Raw genomic sequence first — 19,085 nt, 5'->3', positions numbered from 1 at the left:
TGTGACGCTCAAACTTGTCCCCACACTTCCGCCTCCAGTCACGACTGGGGACGGTGGCAGACGCGCCCCAAGCGCGGGCCGACCCACCGCCTTGGCCACTCGGGCAGGCGCGCACGCACGCACGCAGGCACGCACACCAGCTGGGGTGCCGCTGGCTTCCCGGCAGCCCGGTCACGTGGGCCGGGCGCGGGAAGCCGCGCGAGAGCAGCCCGCCGGGTGCGTGAGCGGGCGCAGCCGCGTGTTGTGCGCCTCGCGGGAGCCCGCCCCTCCCGCACAGAGAAGCCCGCCCGCCGCCGCGGCGGAGTCTGGGTAAGCAACGCGGCCCTGCCCCTGTGGGCTGCTCCGGGCTCAGTCCCTCCCGCCGCGAGCCGCCGGGCGGCGGCTGCAGCTGCACCCGTCGCGGGACAGATGCAAGTAGCTGGGGAGAGGGGTGTTTTTGGTCCGTTGGAGATGTCAGTCAGGGCCCAGGAGGAAATTAGCAACGGCGAGCGAGTGGTGGGCGCGCGGAGCCGCCCTTGGCCGTGGGCCGCAGGGCCTAACGCGGGCGGGATGGCGCGCGCGGGAGCCGCACTGCCTTGGAGCCCATCCCGCTGCGGGCCGGGCTCCGACCGGGCGCAGAAGCCTCCATTCGTCTGCGTCAGCTAGGTCCGGGGCAGCCGCGCCAGGCCTGCAGGCTGTAGCTATTGGGCGGGTATCCAGATCAGGCTGTGCAACCCTCACTATCCCCTCCCCCATCCAGTTTGTGAGTACCTAGCTTCTAGGGCAAGTAGCCCCCTAACCTAATAATTCATTTTTTCTCACGTATTTTCTCTTAGTCAAACGATTTTTCTTTTTGAATTCTGCCCCCATCTTATCGTCTCCCTAGCACTCTTTTGGAGAAATCAAGCCGTTATCAGTTGCTTAGGCAACGCACAGCGCTGTACCTGGAACCTGATAGCAGCTAGTGTGTGTTTTATAAATTAACTCCTATCTCCCTCTAACGGATTAAACTTGGCCTTCTTCCTCTAGAGATTCGAGCAGTTCCTTTAGACGCTGCAGAGATGTCGATTGACAGGATTAAAGTACATCTTCGCATCAGGGTTTTCAGAGTTATAAAGAGTTCATCCCTCACTTTACAGCTAACACCCGGCTTAAGGAGCACTGTGTTGCTTGATGGAGTTTCTGCACCTTTCAGGATCAGGCTTTAGCAGACACTTTTGCCGTTTAACTCGCCATTGTGCCAGGGCTGCAGTGCCAGTTTATCCTGCTTTGGACAGTGTGTACACCAGAAGTGATCACACCAGGTTTACAGGACTTCTCAGGATGATAGTCCGGGCTAGTGTAGAAGTAGTGGTGGATCTTACAACAGTCTCCTGCTTGCAGGGACTACAGGTGTATGCCACCTTATCTGGCCGCTAGTTTCTTCCTTAGGTTTAGGCATCATTCTTGGAGCAACTGAGATACGTTTTAGTTAAGGGTTCACAGCCACTGTACGACCAATGGAGGGACGAATAGACATGAAATAGTGGAGATGGCTGGATGCAGTTAGGAGGAAGCAGTGAAACCTCAAGGGTGGGCAGCAGGAAGACACACACACACACACATACACACAAACACACACACACACAAACACACACACACACACACACACACACACACGACTGTCATGCCCAGTACTATAATAAATGCCTTCTTCCAGCTATAAAGTTTCCAGTAAGGTTTGGTCACCATTTCGTTTATGTGCTAACCTTTGCCAGCTGTTTTAATAGGCGAATTCCCTAGAAAGGTACTATTGTCTTGTTACAAATATGTTTTAAGCCTGCAGAAGTGAGCCAGAGATACCTGCCTGTGGTGAGAGTATTTTGCGAAGGAACATAAGTCTAGATCACTTCTCTTTCAAGCCTAGTCAATGCTCTTTTTGCATTATATCTTGCTCCCCAGGAAGGGGGTGAGAGAATCCCCTGCGGCTGATTTATTGGCGCCTGTGGTTGCCCAGAGAGGCCAAGCAGGACTTTCAGCTGCCCTCTATGCCTTACAGAGTGGAGCTATGTACTTCCACCCTATCTCCTGAGGGGAATGCAAAGGAGCCAGGCTGTCTAGCTGAGGAGGAGGGGCCCAAGTGGCTTGGCAGTAAAATCTCCTACCATGGCTGAGCTGCTGGGAAATGTTGCATAATGCCTTCCCTACCACTGACCCAAAGTGATTTATTCCCTGCAAGCTGGTGGTGGTATCTGACCAATCTGTCCATTTTTCAAGTAAGAGCTAGAAAAGAGCTGGAGAGCTGTATTGTTGTACAGTTCCCATAGAAAAGCAGTACAGGTGTTCTTATTCTGATGAGTTGTAAAGTAGTTCTACACCACTTCCTGTGCCCCCTTTCTGTTTATTTATTCCACAGAGCATGTGTGTCTGAATCCTTTGAGAGAAAGCCAAAAAGAAAATCCTGCTCCAGTTGATAGTTACCCGTACCGTACCAGCTATGGAATTAGATCCTTTGATCTCTACTTCATACCATCTGTTAGTTAGGTTCCTCAATCAATGTTTTTTCCTTTAGGCTGTTGAGATGGCTCATCAATTGAGAGCTCTTACTGTGCTTATAGACAGCCCAGGTTTGGTTTCCAGCACTCATATGGCTCTTAATTTTATATAACTCCAGTTCCAGGGGATCTGATTCCTTCTGGTTTCCACAGGCTCCTGCACACATATGACGCACCTGAGTCCATTCAAGTACACATATAATATGTTTTGTCAGGCATGCTAGTGCACACCTTTTAGATCCCAGTATTTGGAAAACAGGCAGGCAGATCTCTGTGAGTTCAAGGCCAACTTGGTCTACATAGTAAGTTCCAGGACAGCCAGGGCTGCATAGTGAGCCCTGTCTCACCACTCCCCAAAAAAGTGGAGGAAAAAGACAGTACTCAAAGCTAACATGAAATTTGATTAGTTCATTTTAATTGTACCTGGTTATGTTCGGGATCAAACCTGGCATCTTGTGAATGCTAGGGCCTCTACTACTGGACTCATTTATATCTCCAAACCTTGGTTAGGTTCCTGTTCTCATCTTATTGAGCCCTTTTTCCTTAAAAAAAAAAAAAAAAAAAAAAAAAATTAACCTTATTTAAGAAAAATGTGTTTATATTAAGGTTTTAAAATTTTTCTCACTAATTGCTTTTGTAGTTACAGATCAAAATCAGTGTTTTATTCTGAAACACCAGGCTTTTTAGGCAGAGGATCTTATTCCGTCTATGTTGGTAGTGTGTTCATGGAGACATTCTCTGACAAAGGAAATGGTAGTTTACTTACACACAGATGCTTAGTCACTTGCCTGCTGTGCTCTGGGTCTCTTCAGGTTTTGCCCTCTTTCACTTTCCCTGGCCTGTGAGTAGCTTCTTTTGCTCTTGTTAGAATGCAGTCTTTATAATAAATTGAGGAGAATCTTGTCTTCTTGTCCTACGTTTTTCTTTTTAAGTTGTATTGTCTTAGTGCTTCATCAGACAGATGCTCGAATGCACACACGTACGCAAGCACAATGGAAAAGGCTGCTGTCTGCCCACAGACCGGGGCTCCACACTGTCTAGTGAAGGTTTCTAGAATGTAACTGCCCTTTCCTGTGTCACCCACCACATCTCCTTCTCTAATATTCTGTGTGAATGGGTTCCTGGCAGGTTTTATCTCTGCCTGTATTGTCAGATTCGGCACTTCCTGTATCATTTTTAGAAACGGGAAATAAATTTAAAGGGGTATAAGAATAAATGCTTCTTTTTTCCTAGATACTTTTCACCAAAAAGTTTGGAAATGGTGTGACCCTTCCTGGTCTCCAACCACTCTGCTAATGCATAAGAACATTTCTGTTTCTTTTCTTCGAGGGGTGTGTGTCTGTGTGTGTGGATATGAAGTCAAAGGTTGGCCTTGGGTGTCTTCCTCACAGATTCATCTAACCTGGCTAGCCAGTGAGCTCCAGGGATTTGCTTCTGTGCATGTGTGCGTGCATGAATATGCACACACAGGGCTTTGTGAGTACAGTACCCTTGGGACAAGAAGAAGGTGTCAGACCCCCGGGAGCTGGCATTACAGGCAACTGTAAGCTTCCTGACATGGGTACTGGGACTCAAGCTAAGAGCCTCCTAAAGAACAGTACTGTCTTAACTGCTGGGCCATCTTCCCAGGTCCCACTTAACACATTTTTAGTTTTTTGAAAGTTTTTTTTTTTAAGTTTTTATATGTATGGATGTTTTGTCTACATATACATGTGTACCATGAGTGCCAATGGAGGTCAGAAAACTGTTAGAGCCTCTGGAACCACCATGTGGGTGCTGGGAATTGAACTTTGGGCTTCTACAAAACAAATGCTCTTAACCACTAAGCCTTGTTTCCAGCCCCAGCACCACACACACTTTTTTTTTTTTTTTTGTTTATAAGGGTATCAGAGATATGAACTCAGGTCCTAATATTTGAGTGGCAGACACTTTATTTATCTAATATAACCAGCACAATTCTTTGGACCACTTGTAAAATAGTAAACATTCTTCCATTCTTGCTGGGAGTTACTATATATGCTTCTGATCCCACTATTCAGGAACTTGAAACGAGAACATAAAGTTCAGGGTCAGCTGGGTCACATAGTAAATTCTAGGTCAGTCTGAGTTATAGTGAGATCGTGTCTCACAAATAAAACCAGATGAGTTCATTCATTCCTTAGGTGATCAAATGTCACATATCCACAGTCATCTAAAAATGATTACCACTTTACAAATACCAAGTTACACTTGTAGAAAACCTTTTATCGTGTAGTACTAGAGATTTTTAAAGTCTGTTAAAGATTCTTAAAGTGTGAGAGTGAAAAATGGAGTGAGTAATCTAGGCTGTTGTGCTGCTGCTGATCTCAGAACGCAGGCCAACCAAAGAGTTTTCTAAACAGTTTAAGATGTTGAATATCACACTAACTATAAACAAACTAGTATAAACTTGTTTCATCTTAGTTTGAACTAATCCAGAGCTAATTTACTATAACCTAGAAAGTAAATAAGATTTTATAGTCTCATAACTATCAATACTAAGCCTGTTGTTATAAATAGTACTTTGGGAGTGAGGGTGTGATGGTTGGATGGGGAGGATATTAAGGATATATGATAAAAATGCCTTGTATGCGTGTATGAAATTCTCAGAATAAAATACTAAAAATACTAGTTTGTTAATAAAAATGTTTTTAAAGTTTTTAAACTCTTTGCTTCTCTAAGTTATGAAGGGTAAATTATTTTTCACAACCTATTTTATATTCTTTTTTTTTTTTTTTTTTACCAAAAATCTTTTCTATTAGTTTTTGTTTGGTTTTTGTTAGATAGGCCCAGACCAGCCAGCCTGGAACTCACTCTGTGTAGCTCTGGCTTACATTAGATTTGCAGCAATCCTCCTGCTTCAGCTTCACACACAAGTGCTGGGACTACAAGTGTATACCACCATGTCTGTCTTTCTACAAGATTTTAAATTCTTTATTATTTTACATATGTGGGTGTTTTGCCTGTATGTATGTCTTTTCACCATGCGTGTGTCTGAAAATTGAATTGGCAGAAGGGTTAGTGGATGTTTCTGTTTTTATGGCTTTGGTGGCACAGTGGCTGACTAAAACTGGGGTAACTATTGCTAGAAGAGGGAGAGCACACAACATGCAGGTGGAAAGTGAAAGAAATGGTATGTTGGAGTGGTGTGTATATTCTCTGAATCTTGTCACTGCTGAACTAAACTTGTTTATAGCAGCCTCCACAGAGTACACCGAAGGCCAAAACCGACAGGTTTTAGTTGCTGCCCACAATCGAGGTGGGGGGGTGGAACTTAGGAGTTTTAAGTTCAGCCAAGTTAATTATTTAAAAAAAAAAGTCACTGGAGGAATATTACTGAATAAGAGTCTATAAATAAACATTATTCATAGTTTATGTGTATGGTTGCTTTGCATGTATATGTGTATATACATGCCTGGTGTCCATGAAGGCTAAAAGAGGATATCTCATCCCCTAGTACTGAAGTAAGAAAAAGTTGTCAGTTGCTATGTGGGGGTCCTGGAAACTGAACCCAAGTCTTTTACAAGAGCAGTTAGCTCTTCAGTCACCATGCCATCTCAACAGCCCCTAATCATAGCTTTTAGTATATAAATGACTAGACATGAGAGAAAAAAAAAAAAAAAAAAACAAAAGACCAGGAAGCCATCACCCTAATCAATGAAGGTTGATCCCACAGTGACACATAAGTTAGCAGATCAAAGATGTAAAATAAGGCTGTAAGCAAGTAGGGAATCTCAGCCAGGAAAAGGCTTGCAGTAAAAGGAGTGACACCAAGGCCTAGGAGGGCCTGGCGGCCAGGTTGGGGTTCAGCACCTTTCTGAGAAATTCTGCCAAATGTACCTGAAGATGGAGGAAAGCAGTCATGGTGGAGAGAAATGAGGCAAGAGGTAAAATAGGTTAGACCTGAAAATAAAAGATCTGGAATCTCATGGAGTGGGCTTAGAAAAGGCAGCCGTCAGTGATCGTAAGGATGGGTAAGTTGAAACTAAGGAAGGAATTATTGTGTATAAATGTTCCTTACACAGCTTAATTCTCTGTTAGTATTTTAGGTTCCCTTCCCTTTTTGTATGGACTGACTTATAGTTTGTGAGTAATAAATTCTCCATCCTCAGTCCCTCCAGCTAACTCCCTGATTAATTGAGCTTGTCTTCCGTCTCTAAGAGGGCTCACCTTCCACCCAGAGCTCTTCCTTAGGTCTGCAGCTTCCTCGGGGTTCCACCCTGACGGTACCTCCTATTTTGTTGCCTTTACCCTGAGAGATCCTCTTGGATCAGAAAGTTTGCCTCCTCCACCTCCCTGCACTTGTAGGAGGTCACATGCTCTCCTTGTCACCACTGCTCCCTCCTCACAAGGCTCTGCCTTTAACTCAGTTCCCAGGTTTTCCTGGTTTGTTTTATTATATCTTTTCTGTTTTTCAAGTTTTCATAGTTACCTTTATTTTTTTAATACTGAAAAGTGGACCTAGAGGCTCATGCATGCTAGACAAACCCTCTACCATCATTTAGATCCTTTTTAAAAAGTATTTTTCTTCTGACACAAAGTCTAAGTTTCTCAAGTCAGCCTTAAGCTTCTGCTCTACCCCAGGCCAGCCTTGAATCTGTGATATGGGCCCTGGCATCCAGGGCAGCTTTGATTACAGCATGTGTGTGCCACCAGGCCCAACCCATACTTAGCTTTTTAAAGTTTTTTGTTTTGTTTTGTTTTGTAATTTGGCTTTACTGTGTAGCTCTATGCATATTTAGAAACTTCAGTCTTGTCATTTCAGAGGCCGCCTCCCTCTTAGGCACTGCTCTTTCTAGTGCTGTCTTCACTCATCATCAGACATTTCTATTTCCTTTTCCTGGAGTAGACACTTTGAACTTACTTCGTAAGAAACCTCCTCATCTAAGCCAGTTCCTGTGGCTAGCTCTGGTGTTTTACCTTAATATCAACACCAGGAACATGGCAGTTACTGTGAAAATGTGCACTGAAGATATAAATGACATCTTCTAGTAGCCCACTCACCTTTAGCTTGCAGCTTGTGGTTGACTGCGTCCTGTCTGCCTCCAGTCGTGTGGGTTCTGTGTCTGGTGGCTCTCTTGTGCCCTCCCTTCATTCCCACTGCCATTATGTGGTTTCTAGTTGGCTCCTTGACTGACAGACCTGGAGATGGTACTGTCTAGTACTTACTGAACACTTATTACATGTTCTTCTATCCAATACATACACCCTCCTACCTCCCCCCCAAAACACTTATTAACAAAGTCTCACTATAGTTTAGGCTGGCCTTAAATTCCAGACCCTCCTGCCTCAGCCTCCTGAGTGCTTCATCTGACACCTCAGGAAAATACTGCCATTATCCACACTTTGTAAGTGCTACTGAATGGATGTCCTGTCAAGAGCACAGACCTAGTTAGTGGCTGAGCTGAAACTCTTCAGTTGGGTTTCAGAGTCCAAGATGGCATTACTGTGCTGTGCCACCGAGTAACTGCCAGTGCTCTTCCTATACAGGCATCTTACATAGCTCATTGCAAACAGGGCACTTTAGGTGCAGCTGGAGTACACTCATACTGAGCATCCTTAGTGCGCCGAGCCTGTCATTTCCTTCTCCTTACTCCTTTTCTCCTCCCCCCTTTATACTAAATTGGATCCTGATATCAAAATATTCACACCCGTCCCAGTAATGTTTGGTTTTATCTGTCAGTCTGAGCCTGTTGAAGACCAGTTTGAATATCGTATTTTCCTTGCCTTCTCCATGCGTCTCTCCAGCCGCTCTGGCACTTCACACTTCTAATTTGTATTTAATTATTGTCTTGTGTTTTATCTCCCTGCTAAGCCTGTATTCTCTTTTTAAAAACATTTATTGTATGTGAGTACACTTGCTGTCTTCGGACACACCAGAAGAGGGCATCAGATCTCATTACAGATGGTTGTGAGCCACCATGTGGTTGCTGAGAATTGAACTCAGGTCCTCTGGAAGAGCAGTCGGTGCTCTTAGCCACTGAGCCAACTCCAGCCCAAAGCCTGTATTTCTTGACTTAAGCATTTATGCTTTTCTTTCTTTTTTTCTTTTTTTTTTTTTTTTTTTTTTGGTCTGTAACTTAGTGCAACACATGCTTTTGAAGTGTGTTTCAGTGAGTATGTGCTGAGGAAATGAAGATTTTTAGCTATTACTCAACCCATTAACCACAAGATCTTCATATTGTAGCTTTGTATATGCTATTTCTCATTTCCATATGGCTCCATAGCTGGTTTTGCCAGTGAATATATATATATTATAAGCCATATTTGAAAACCTGGTGAAAATACCTATGATTGAAGAATTAGGCGGTTTTTTATAAAAAAGATTTATTTATTTTATATATGTGAATACACTGTAGCCAGCTTCAGACACACCAGAAGAGGACGTCGGATCCTATTCCAGATGGTTGTGAGCCACCATGTGGTTGCTAAGATTTGAGCTCAGGACCTCTGGAAGAGCAGCCAATGCTCTTAACCACTGAGCCATCTCTCCAGCCCTCGTGGGGGTTTTTGTGAAGCATTTTTTTAAAGAACTGATTTAGAGTATTTTAATTTGAGCCAGTTTGTTGATTTTAAAGTGTTTTTGTATACTGAAACTTCAAATATAGATCTTTTAAAAATCTCCTTGTCACAGGTGATGCTTTAGAATCAAATGTGGTGCTGTAAGTAGTAACTTTTTAGTGGAATAACCTCTTTGAAAAGACCCTCAGTGTGCAGCTTTGTTTTCTTCCAGAGGATAGGCTCAAGTTTCTGTAGTTTCCATTCAGTTATTTCAGTGATGCCGAAAGGGTTTGGTTTTTGGTTTTTGACATGAGGAAGGGCCAGCAAGATGGCTTAGCATATAAAGGCACTTGCTGTTCAAGTCTGAGGGCTTGAGCTTGAGCCCTGGAACCTATATAGTAGAGAGAGAACCAATTCCCACAACATTGTGCTCTGACCCTCTCGTGTGCTCACACACACATTAAAATGGTAAATGTTTAACTAAGATAGGACCAGTGAGATAACTTAGTAAGGGTATTTACTGCCAAGCCCAACAACCTGTATTTGAACTTCTAGGCTTACATGGTAGAATTATAGAACTGTGACACATCTTTGAACTGTCATGCTGTGTCTCATGTGTGCCACAGCATACTTTTACCCCCCCCCCACACACAAATGTTAAAAATTCTTGTAGTTTATTCATGTTTACATGTGTGTGTGTGGACATGAGTGGACATGGAGGCCAGAAGCTGTAGGTAAAGGCATTTTGTAAGAAACCTGGCTTGTAATATCGTTGTTGGGATCTGAAACCTGACCCAGTGACAAGGAGATTTTTTTTAAAGACCTATATTTGAAGTCTCAGCATACAAAACCACTTTTAAACCCTGGTTCATTTCCTATCAACAAAGAGTGGTTCCCAACCACCTGTAGCTTTGACTTCCACGGATTCGACACCTCCAGGAGCATCTGTGCTCTTGTCCAATGTCCACACACAGACACTTAGACACATAATTTGAAATAAATAAAATTTTTTATAAAATAATATCTGATTATAGAGTTAAAATAATCAATTTATGGAATTCTTGAAGTTAGTTGATTATGAAGAATAAATCTTGTAAACAGTACTATTCTTTTGGCAAGGATAATGTCCTACAAAATGTGATAATGTATAAGAAAGTCAAAAACAGGCTGGAGAGATGGCTCAGTGGTTAGGAGCACTGGCTGCTCTTCCAGAGGTCCTGAGTTCAAATCCCAGCAACCACATGGTGGTTCACAACCATCTGTAATGAGATCTGATGCCCTCTTCTGGTGTGTCTGAAGACAGCTATAGTGTACTCATATATAATAAATAAATCTTTTAAATAAAGAATGGAATGGGTTAAAGTACCTAACATATAGCTGTCTTTATTGTATCATCATCAATTGCTCACTTGTCTACTAACCATGCTGCTGCTAATCTCCTGATGCTAACCCTGCTTCCATTGCTGACCTGAGTCTCTCTGGCTATGGAAGAAGCCTCATTCTCACTTTCAGAATCTGCTCTTTCAGTGGATGTTCTCCCAGTTCCTAGTGTCTTAGGGTTTCATTGCTGTAAGGGGACACCATGATCATGGCAAGTCTTGCAATGAACATTTAATTGAGGCTGGCTTACAGTTTCAAAGGTTCAGTCCATTATCATCATGGCAGGAAGCATGGCAGCCTGCAGGCAGACATGGTTCTTTTAGAAGGTGCTGAGAGTTCTACATGTTGATCCAAAAAAAGCAGCTAAGAGGAGGTTCTGATTCCACACAGGGCAGAGCTTGAGCATAAGAGACCTCAAAGCAACTACACAGTGTTGCACGTCCTCTAACAAGACCACAGCTCCTAATAGTGCCACTCTTTATGACCAAACATTGAAATACATAAATCTATGGGGGCCAAACATATTCAAACTACCACACTTAATGACACCCATTGAATTGCAGCTGCCTTCTCCCCAAAGCACTAGGGCTGTTTGCACAGCTAGGGCAGACGTGGTATTGAAGAATAGCCTCCCAGTGCCTGAAACTGTGACTTTCCTGTCTTTGTTGCTTACATCCACACAGTTACATGGTCTGTCTTGGCCAGGACTTGCGTACATATCCTCATGCAGGATTTCCCCTCTGATTGTCATGTCTCCCTTCTCTTACCATGGAGAATCTGCATTCTGGTGTGTATGAAATCAGGTTGTAGGTTCTTTCTAATGAGCTCCCAAGCCCCATATAAATTATGGTATGGCTTGACATCTGTGACTGCTAAGTCCAACAAACATTTTATGCAGTCAGGAGTCCTGAATGCCAGAGGATCTCAGAAGAAAATGGACAGTTCTAGTCCAGGTAGGATGCCCATCAGGCTGGAGAGATAGTTGAGATTCACAACCAGGTAGGATGCCCTGTCATTCCCACTTATAGGTAACATCTAAGTAGCACGTTCTATTACAACCCAGTTTTCACTAAGTTACCTCATGTAACTCTGAGCCACATATCAACATCTCATTTCATCTTTCCAGTAAAGAAACAGCATTAGAAACCTGATCTAAAGATGGGGTAGAGTTCAGTAGTAGAGTGTTTCTGGTGTAGACGAAGCCCCGGTGCATTAAACCATAAGGAGAGTAGGAGTGGGGCTTGCCTAGCATGTGCAAGGCCCTGGATTTGATCAGGTACACACACATGGAAGCGAAACATGATCACATTGAGAAGCATGAGCATTTCTCTCACTCATACAAATTACCTTCTTCCTTGCTTAAAAACTGTCTTACTGCTCAGTAGAATTTATCTCAGTGTCAGAATTAAGGGGTTTAATGTTAGATAGAGAGTGAAGTTAACAGTACTGAGTATCTTCATTTAAAGAGACCTTAATGCTCTAGGTTTGTGTGAACTGGAACTAGTTTTGTGTATAAGTATATATATTTGTGTGTGTACATGTACTATATATGTATGTATATAAAAATCTATACACACCAAACATCTATGTTGGTTTTTCTCAGAGCCGCAATGGATACTGCTGGCCATAGCCTTGTGCTTCTGCAGCAGCTGAACATGCAGCGAGAATTTGGTTTTCTGTGTGACTGCACAGTTGCTATTGGGGATGTTTACTTCAAAGCCCACCGAGCAGTACTTGCTGCTTTTTCTAACTATTTCAAGATGATCTTTATTCACCAAACAAGGTAAGAAGGGGTGTAAATGAGAAGAACTTTTTAACATTGTATATATATGCCTTGTAATATCATTTAAGTCAATGGTTTCTCAACCTTCCTAATGCTAAGACCCTCTAATACAGTCCATCGTGTTGTGGCAACCCCCAACCATAAAATTATTTCATTGCCATTTCATAACTGTAACTTTGCTAATTGTTATGAATCATAAAGTAAATAACTGATATGTAGGATATCTGATAGTTCACCCTGTGAAAGTATTGTTTGACCCAAGAAGGGTTGCAACATACAGGTTGAAAATTACTGGTTTAAGGGCTTATTATTGGGTTATCCCAATACAAATTTTTAATTATAATAACATAATATGTAACATATAATGGCATGTATATATGTATGTCAGTATTAAACTCAGTACGTGGTATCCATGGTAGAACATACTTTTGGGGGCCAACTTGTCTACCTAGTGAGTTCTAGGCCAATCAAGACTACCTAGTGAGATCCTGTCTCAAAAAACCCTCTACCAACAAAAAGGGTTTAGCCAGTACCAAGCATCAAGTCCTATAATGTAAATTTCACTGTTAACAGCTGAGACGGAGCTAACGTTAAATGGGCCTTCCAGGATTAAATAGCTGATGAGTTGGGCTCAAGTGTACCTCTGTCTGAAGCTAACCCTGTGTGCCTAAGCACTAGGCTGCTGATTCCAGTGTGACAGCATTTTATCAGTGTCACATTGTGACATCACATGCTGGGCATCACCAGTAACAGTGATTGGTTCACATTTTTGTTTTGTGGTTTTTTTTTTTTTTTTATTCTTTTACATTTTTTGAATTTTGGGAATTCAAATTCTGAGCTCTGGGAAAAGACTAATTTTAGTCTGGTCTAGGTTTAGACAATTCTAGAATATTTCTTATTTATTTATTTATAAATTTTGAGATAGAGTCTCACTAAGTTACCCAGGCTGCCCTTGAACTCACTCTAGCCCAGGAGGACCTTGAACTTGTGATCTTCCTGCCTCAGCCAAGCCACAGGCTTGGTTCCCCGTGTATTTGGTAGGTTGTTGTTTTGTTTGTTTTTAAAGGACCTTACATGAAATTAAGGTGTCAAATTCCAGTTATATATTTTTATTAAACTGTTCCATCATTTAAATATTTCCTAAGTACATATATATTAGAGACTGAGCTAGAATACAGTTATAAGTTATACCCTGTCTTCAAGAAATCTGTAGTTTGATAGAGAATTAAATGTAAAACAAATAATTGATCTGTCTTGTGTTAGTCACTTCCTGGTGCTGTCACAAAATGCCCAAGAAAACAAGGATTTGCTGTGCTTGCAGTCTCGGGCTTTAAGAGATAGCATGAAAGAAGGCATAACAGAAAAGCTACCCACTTTGAGGTAGGCAGACAGAAAGCAAAAACAGTGCAGTGACCAGGGACTAGATAAACAGCCCTGGCAGGTGTGTTCTTAGAGACTCTTCTTCTACCTTGGCCCCATTTCTTGGTGTCTCCCACCTCCTAGTAATGCAATCACATGACATTGTGACTTCATGAATGGTGAATACGCCAGTGAAGCCAGAGTCCTCGTGACCCGTCATTTCCCCAGAGCCCATCAGCTGGCCACCACGGTTGTAAGATTATACTCCTATTCCTTCAGAGGACATTTCACATTCAAACCTTAACACTCAGTTTTCTTGTCTGTTAAATGCTATAATATATACTCTCCTTTTGGGTATTAAAAGATTAAGTGGATTAGTGACATTAAAATGTTTAAAACAGAGCTTTACTGTTAGTAATATGGTGTTAAACATCAGGGTGTTCTCAGTAGAAGAGTTCTAGCAGGCCTGTTTTGAGAAGTTTGAACAAATCTGAAAAATCGGAGCTGGAGAGATGGCTTAGCAGTTTAAGAGCACTGACTGCTTGCTCTTCCAGAGGTCCTGAGTTCAAATCCCAGCACCCACATGGTGGCTCACAACCATTTGTAATGGGTTCTGATGCCCTCTTCTGGTGTGTCTGAAGACAGCTACAGTGTACTTATATATAATAAATAAATAAATTTTTAAAAATCTGAAAAATCAAGAGTCTTTCAGATGTTGTAGAGGAATATATGGAGGAGTATTACAGTTGGAGGGGAAATAGCATGGAACACAGTTTAGTCCATAACTTTTATGTATTACTGTTAAACTCAGTACATGGTATCCAGGTAGAGCATAGTAATAAAAACAAGTATAACTAAGGCTGATTAAAGGCTTAGCTTAACCAGGTGTGGTGGCTAATGCTTGTAATCTCAGCATTTCAGGTACAGAGACAGGAAGCTCAGTGAGTTTGGGGCCAACCTGTTGCTATACTGCAAGTGCCAGGCCTAGACGACATACTAAACCCTGTCTAAGAAAGGAAGGAAGGAAGAGAGAAAGGAAGAAAAAGAAGGACCAACCAACACCATGACCAAGGCAACTCTTTTTTTTTTTTTTTTTTAAGAGTTATTTATTTAATGTATATGAGTACACTGTCACTGTCTTCAGACACACCAGAAGAGGTCATCAGATCTCATTACAGATGGCTGTGAGCCACCATGTGGTTGCTGAGAATTGAACTCAGGACCTCTGGAAGAGCAGCCAGTTCTCTTAACCACTGAGCCATCTCTCCAGCCTGGCAACTCTTATAAAGATAACATTTAATTGGGGCTGGCTTACAAATTCAGAGGTTCAATCCATTATCAAGGCGGGAGCATGGCAGCAACCAGGCAGGCATGGTGCAGGAGGAGCTGAGAGTTCTATGTCTTCATCTGAAGGCTACTAGCAGAATACTGACTTCCAGGCAGCTAGGACTAGGGTCTTAAAGTCTACTCCCAGAAGGCCACACCTCCTAACAGTGCCATTCTCTGGGCCAAACATATACAAACCATCACACAAGCAGAGGTGATATAAAATGCAGATATGATCATTCAGACAACAGTAGATAAAGTGGCTAGAAAGTGTGTGGTACAAAGATGGGGTTATTATACCACATTACAAATGCTATCTCCCCCTCAGTCTGCTTTGAGCTGTGAGTTGTTTAGCTTCTAAAGTACCTGTGCTATCTAAACACAGGCATTGCGAAGGTGAGGCCTGCCTTGTGTTGTGTTGATCACATACCTTCAGGTAAGAGAATTCTGAATCCTCACCCCCAGAACAGGCTGGTGAGTGAAACCTGAGAGGGGAAGCAGGGTGTCAGGATAAGGACTAGAGAAACTAGATTGTCAGTATGCTGGCTCCCAAACTAAACTGCTTCAGGAAAATTGAGTCCACTGATGCTGTCCACGGCCTCTTCAAGTGTGTCGTCTCCCTCTGGTGCTTCTACTCTGATTCCACAGAGCTCTGCTCTGTAATGCTATGGAGTAACCATATTGAGTTTGAAATTACTAGAATGTTTTTCAGAATTATACTTGTATTCATTTGCAATTTAAAGATTTAGAAGTCAAAACAAACATTTACATTTTAACAATTTTCTTACATATCTTTAAAAATATGAATATTTTTGTTTGGTTTGGTTTGCTTTTGGTTGTTTGTCATTTTGGTTTTTGGTTTTTAAGATTTTTTTTTAATGTGTTTGAGTGTTTTGTCTGCACGATGTGAGCTAGTATATGGGTGCTGGAAACTGAAGCCAGGTCCTCTGCCACAGCAATAAATGCTCTTAAGCACTGAGCCATCTCTCCAGGCCCCTGGCTTTGGTTTTCTGAGTGGGGTCTCTATAACTAACAACTTGAAATCATCCAGCTAAATGGCAGTAGTTACATTTATAATGTTGCCTGCAGCTGTCACTGCTGCTTTCATATTTTTTCATTGCTCCTCCCAGAAACACTGGGCCTGGTGGAGTAACTCTGCATTTTCCTTCAGCCGCCTGTGGCCACCCCCGTTTACCTGGGTCCTCCCTGACCCCATATGTCCTGTCCCTTGTGCGTGGGTGTGTGCTCCATGTGCGTGCCTGGTGCTTACTGAACCAGAAGAGGGCATCTTGTCCCCTGGAACTGGAGGTATAGACAGTTGTGAGCCACCACCACATGGGTGCTGAGAATCAAAACCAGGTCTTCTAGAAAACAACAAGTATTTTTAGCCACTGAGCCCTTTCTCCAGCCCAGTCTCTTTGTTGTCTTAGATGTTTCTCCTTTCCTTGATTTTGTCTTTTTTCCAGAGAGGGCTTCTTTATTCCTGGCTGTCCAGGAGTGCTGGGATTGAAGGCCCCGCTTTGTTTTAGATATTTCATGGACATGGTACCATACAATTTTTTGGCATTTTGTGTCTTTTTTTTTTTAACTTCTTATTTTTTAAGAGTTCAGAGTTATAACCCATACCAGAACTTCCTTAGTTTTATGGCAAAATAACTTGTGATGTTCATAGCCCACTATGTTTACCCATTGTTCTTTTCTTTCTCTCTTTTTTCTTTTATTCTTTTTGTAGATTGTTTTGAAGCTGTTCCTATTTTAATGTTAATTCCACTTCCCCAAGAAGGACTATCTAGTGATGGGCTCATGAGGTGACTTCAGTTGTACCTTCCCATTTTTATTTGTTAAATAAAGGAAAAAGCCTGTGATTGGGCAGGGGGAAAGGGAGGTGGAGAGAGGAACCTGAGGGAGGTTCGGAGGAGGTTGGGGGGGGGGAGAAGGAGATGAGGTGGAACATTAGAGAACAGCAAGTTTTAAGGAGTCTCTTAGCTGGGGATTAGAGAGAGTAGTGGGATTCTGCCCAATCTAGGCGCTTTGATTGTATTCCTAATTACTGACTGGTGTTATTATTTAATGAGTTTGCTCGGGTTGAAAGATTATCGCAACACTTTCTTTTTTGAGACAAGGTCTGTCTATTGGAACTCTCTATTTAGACCACGCTGGCCTTAAACTCAAAGAGATTCATCTGTCTCAGCCTCCCAAGTGCTTGGATTAAAGGCTGCACCACAATACCTAGCTCCAATATTTATTGTTTTCTTATGTATTTAGTTGTTTCCAGCTTTTAGCTACTGTAAGTAATGGTCCAGTGAACACCAGCGCTTTCAAGTTTCTGTGTTTAGTTGCTTTCACTATACGTTCAATATAAAAGCAGTGTACCTATTTTAGTCCGTATTCTCTCTATCCTCTCGCACCTAGAATAGACTGCACTGCTTAGGAGTCACCTGGTATTGAACTAGTCTGAACATCTTCAAGTTTCTTGCTGTTAGGCAATGAATGGGTTGGCTTGTTGATGAACCCTAAAAGCCATTAAATCAAAGAGTGATTTTTGCTGTTGTATTTTATTAAGGCAGATTGCCAGAATCAAACCTCTAAGGAAGATTTGCTTTAACCTAAAATTGTCAGAAACCAAAAAGGCCAACTAGATTGTATTTCATTTTGTGTGGGTTTGTTTTTGTTTTAACAGTGAATGCATAAAAATACAACCAGCTGACATCCAGCCCGATATCTTCAGCTACTTGTTGCATATTATGTACACAGGAAAAGGGCCAAAACAGATTGTGGATCATAGTCGTTTGGAGGAAGGGATCCGATTTCTTCATGCTGACTACCTTTCTCACATTGCAACCGAAATGAATCAAGTGTTCTCACCAGAGACCGTGCAGACATCAAATTTGTATGGTATTCAGATTTCAACAACCCAGAAAACAGCTGTCAAACAAGGGCTGGAGATCAAAGAAACTCCTCCCAGTAACAGTGGGAGCCGAGCTGCTGTCCCAGGCGACCACCCCCAGCTGCAGCTCTCCCTTGCCATTGGGCTGGATGACGGTGCAGAGCAGCAAAGGGCCCACCCTGCTGCCCAGGCCTTAGAGGAGCACCAGAAGCCCCCAGTGTCTGTCAAACAGGAGAGATGTGATCCAGAGTCTGTGATCTCCCAAAGCCACTCCTTGTCCTCATCAGAGGTGACTGGCTCCTCTTTTACAGAAAACACTGTCAAAGTCCACTTATGCCATTACTGTGGGGAGCGGTTTGAATCCCGAAGTAACCTGAGACAGCACCTCCATACTCATGTGTCCGGGTCTCTCCCATTTGGTGTCCCTGCTTCCATTTTGGAAAGTAATGACCTTGGTGAAGTGCATCCACTCAGTGACAGCAGTGAGGCTCTTGAATGCCGGAGGCTGGGCTCCTTCATTGTCAAGGAGAATGAACAGCAGCCGCCCCCGCCGGAGCCCTTGAGCAGGGGAACCTCAGAGCCTTTACAGATCAGTCAAGTATCTTTGATCTCCAAAGACACAGAGCCAGTAGAATTAAACTGTAATTTTTCTTTTTCAAGGAAAAGAAAAATCAGTTGTACCATCTGTGGTCATAAATTTCTTCGAAAGAGCCAATTACTGGAACACATGTATACACACAAAGGTAAACCCTACAGATATAACCGATGCCAAAGGTTTGCAAATTCACTGGCCCAGCGGTTTCAGCAGTATTGTGACAGCTGGCCTGACGTCCCCTTAAAAAATGCTCGCTTGTCACAAGAACATTTAGACTTGCCTTGTGCCTTAGAGTCAGAGCTCACACAAGGAGGTGTGGACACCATCCTCGTTGAGTAGCAATGTCTCCTTTAGAATTTTTATACCGACCTTGAAAGATTCATGTGCCATTTTTAATTCCTAAGTTAGTAACCTTCTCGTGGTCTTTTGACTTAAAATAATCTGTCCCTAGTTTTGAGGTTGTACATTCCAGTTCTTATTATAAGATACGGCTGTTAAATGTAACCTTCAGATTATCCTATGAGCTTTTTTATAAATTAAATTATAATTTGAAAATCAGAAGTTAATGTAGAAACTTTAGAGTGAGTGATTATTTATAAAATCTCTTGATTTTCCAGGTTGCAGGATCAGTAAAATGAACTTGAATATGAAGCAGATGAGATGTATTTTAAAGAATATTTAGAGACTGGGAATAACGCTCATCTGTAGAGTACTTACTTAGCA

At 42.4% G+C, this 19,085-nt stretch overlaps 1 protein-coding gene across 2 annotated transcripts; it reads left to right on the top strand.

Annotated features, from left to right (window-relative positions):
- Positions 1-183: 183 nt before the first annotated feature.
- ZBTB25 (zinc finger and BTB domain containing 25) lies at positions 184-18,701 on the top strand (the record flags this gene model as incomplete). 2 transcript variants are annotated; one of them, XM_080918802.1, is made up of 3 exons in its annotated part: positions 184-309; positions 12,016-12,195; positions 17,561-18,701. In XM_080918802.1, the coding sequence occupies exons 2-3, from the start codon at positions 12,023-12,025 to the stop codon at positions 18,699-18,701; spliced, it is 1,314 nt and encodes a 437-aa protein (XP_080774928.1). In that variant the 5' UTR covers positions 184-309; positions 12,016-12,022. The 2 variants fall into 2 exon arrangements, with proteins under 2 accessions (XP_080774928.1, XP_080774927.1); XM_080918801.1 differs by lacking the exon at positions 184-309 and adding an exon at positions 6,380-6,505.
- Between the last annotated feature and the right edge of the window lie 384 nt (positions 18,702-19,085).

Source organism: Micromys minutus, assembly GCF_963924665.1.
Source record: "Micromys minutus genome assembly, chromosome: 1".
NCBI lineage: Eukaryota > Metazoa > Chordata > Mammalia > Rodentia > Muridae > Micromys > Micromys minutus.
Note: the sequence above shows the minus strand (reverse complement) of the source record. Positions and strands in the feature narration are given on the sequence as shown.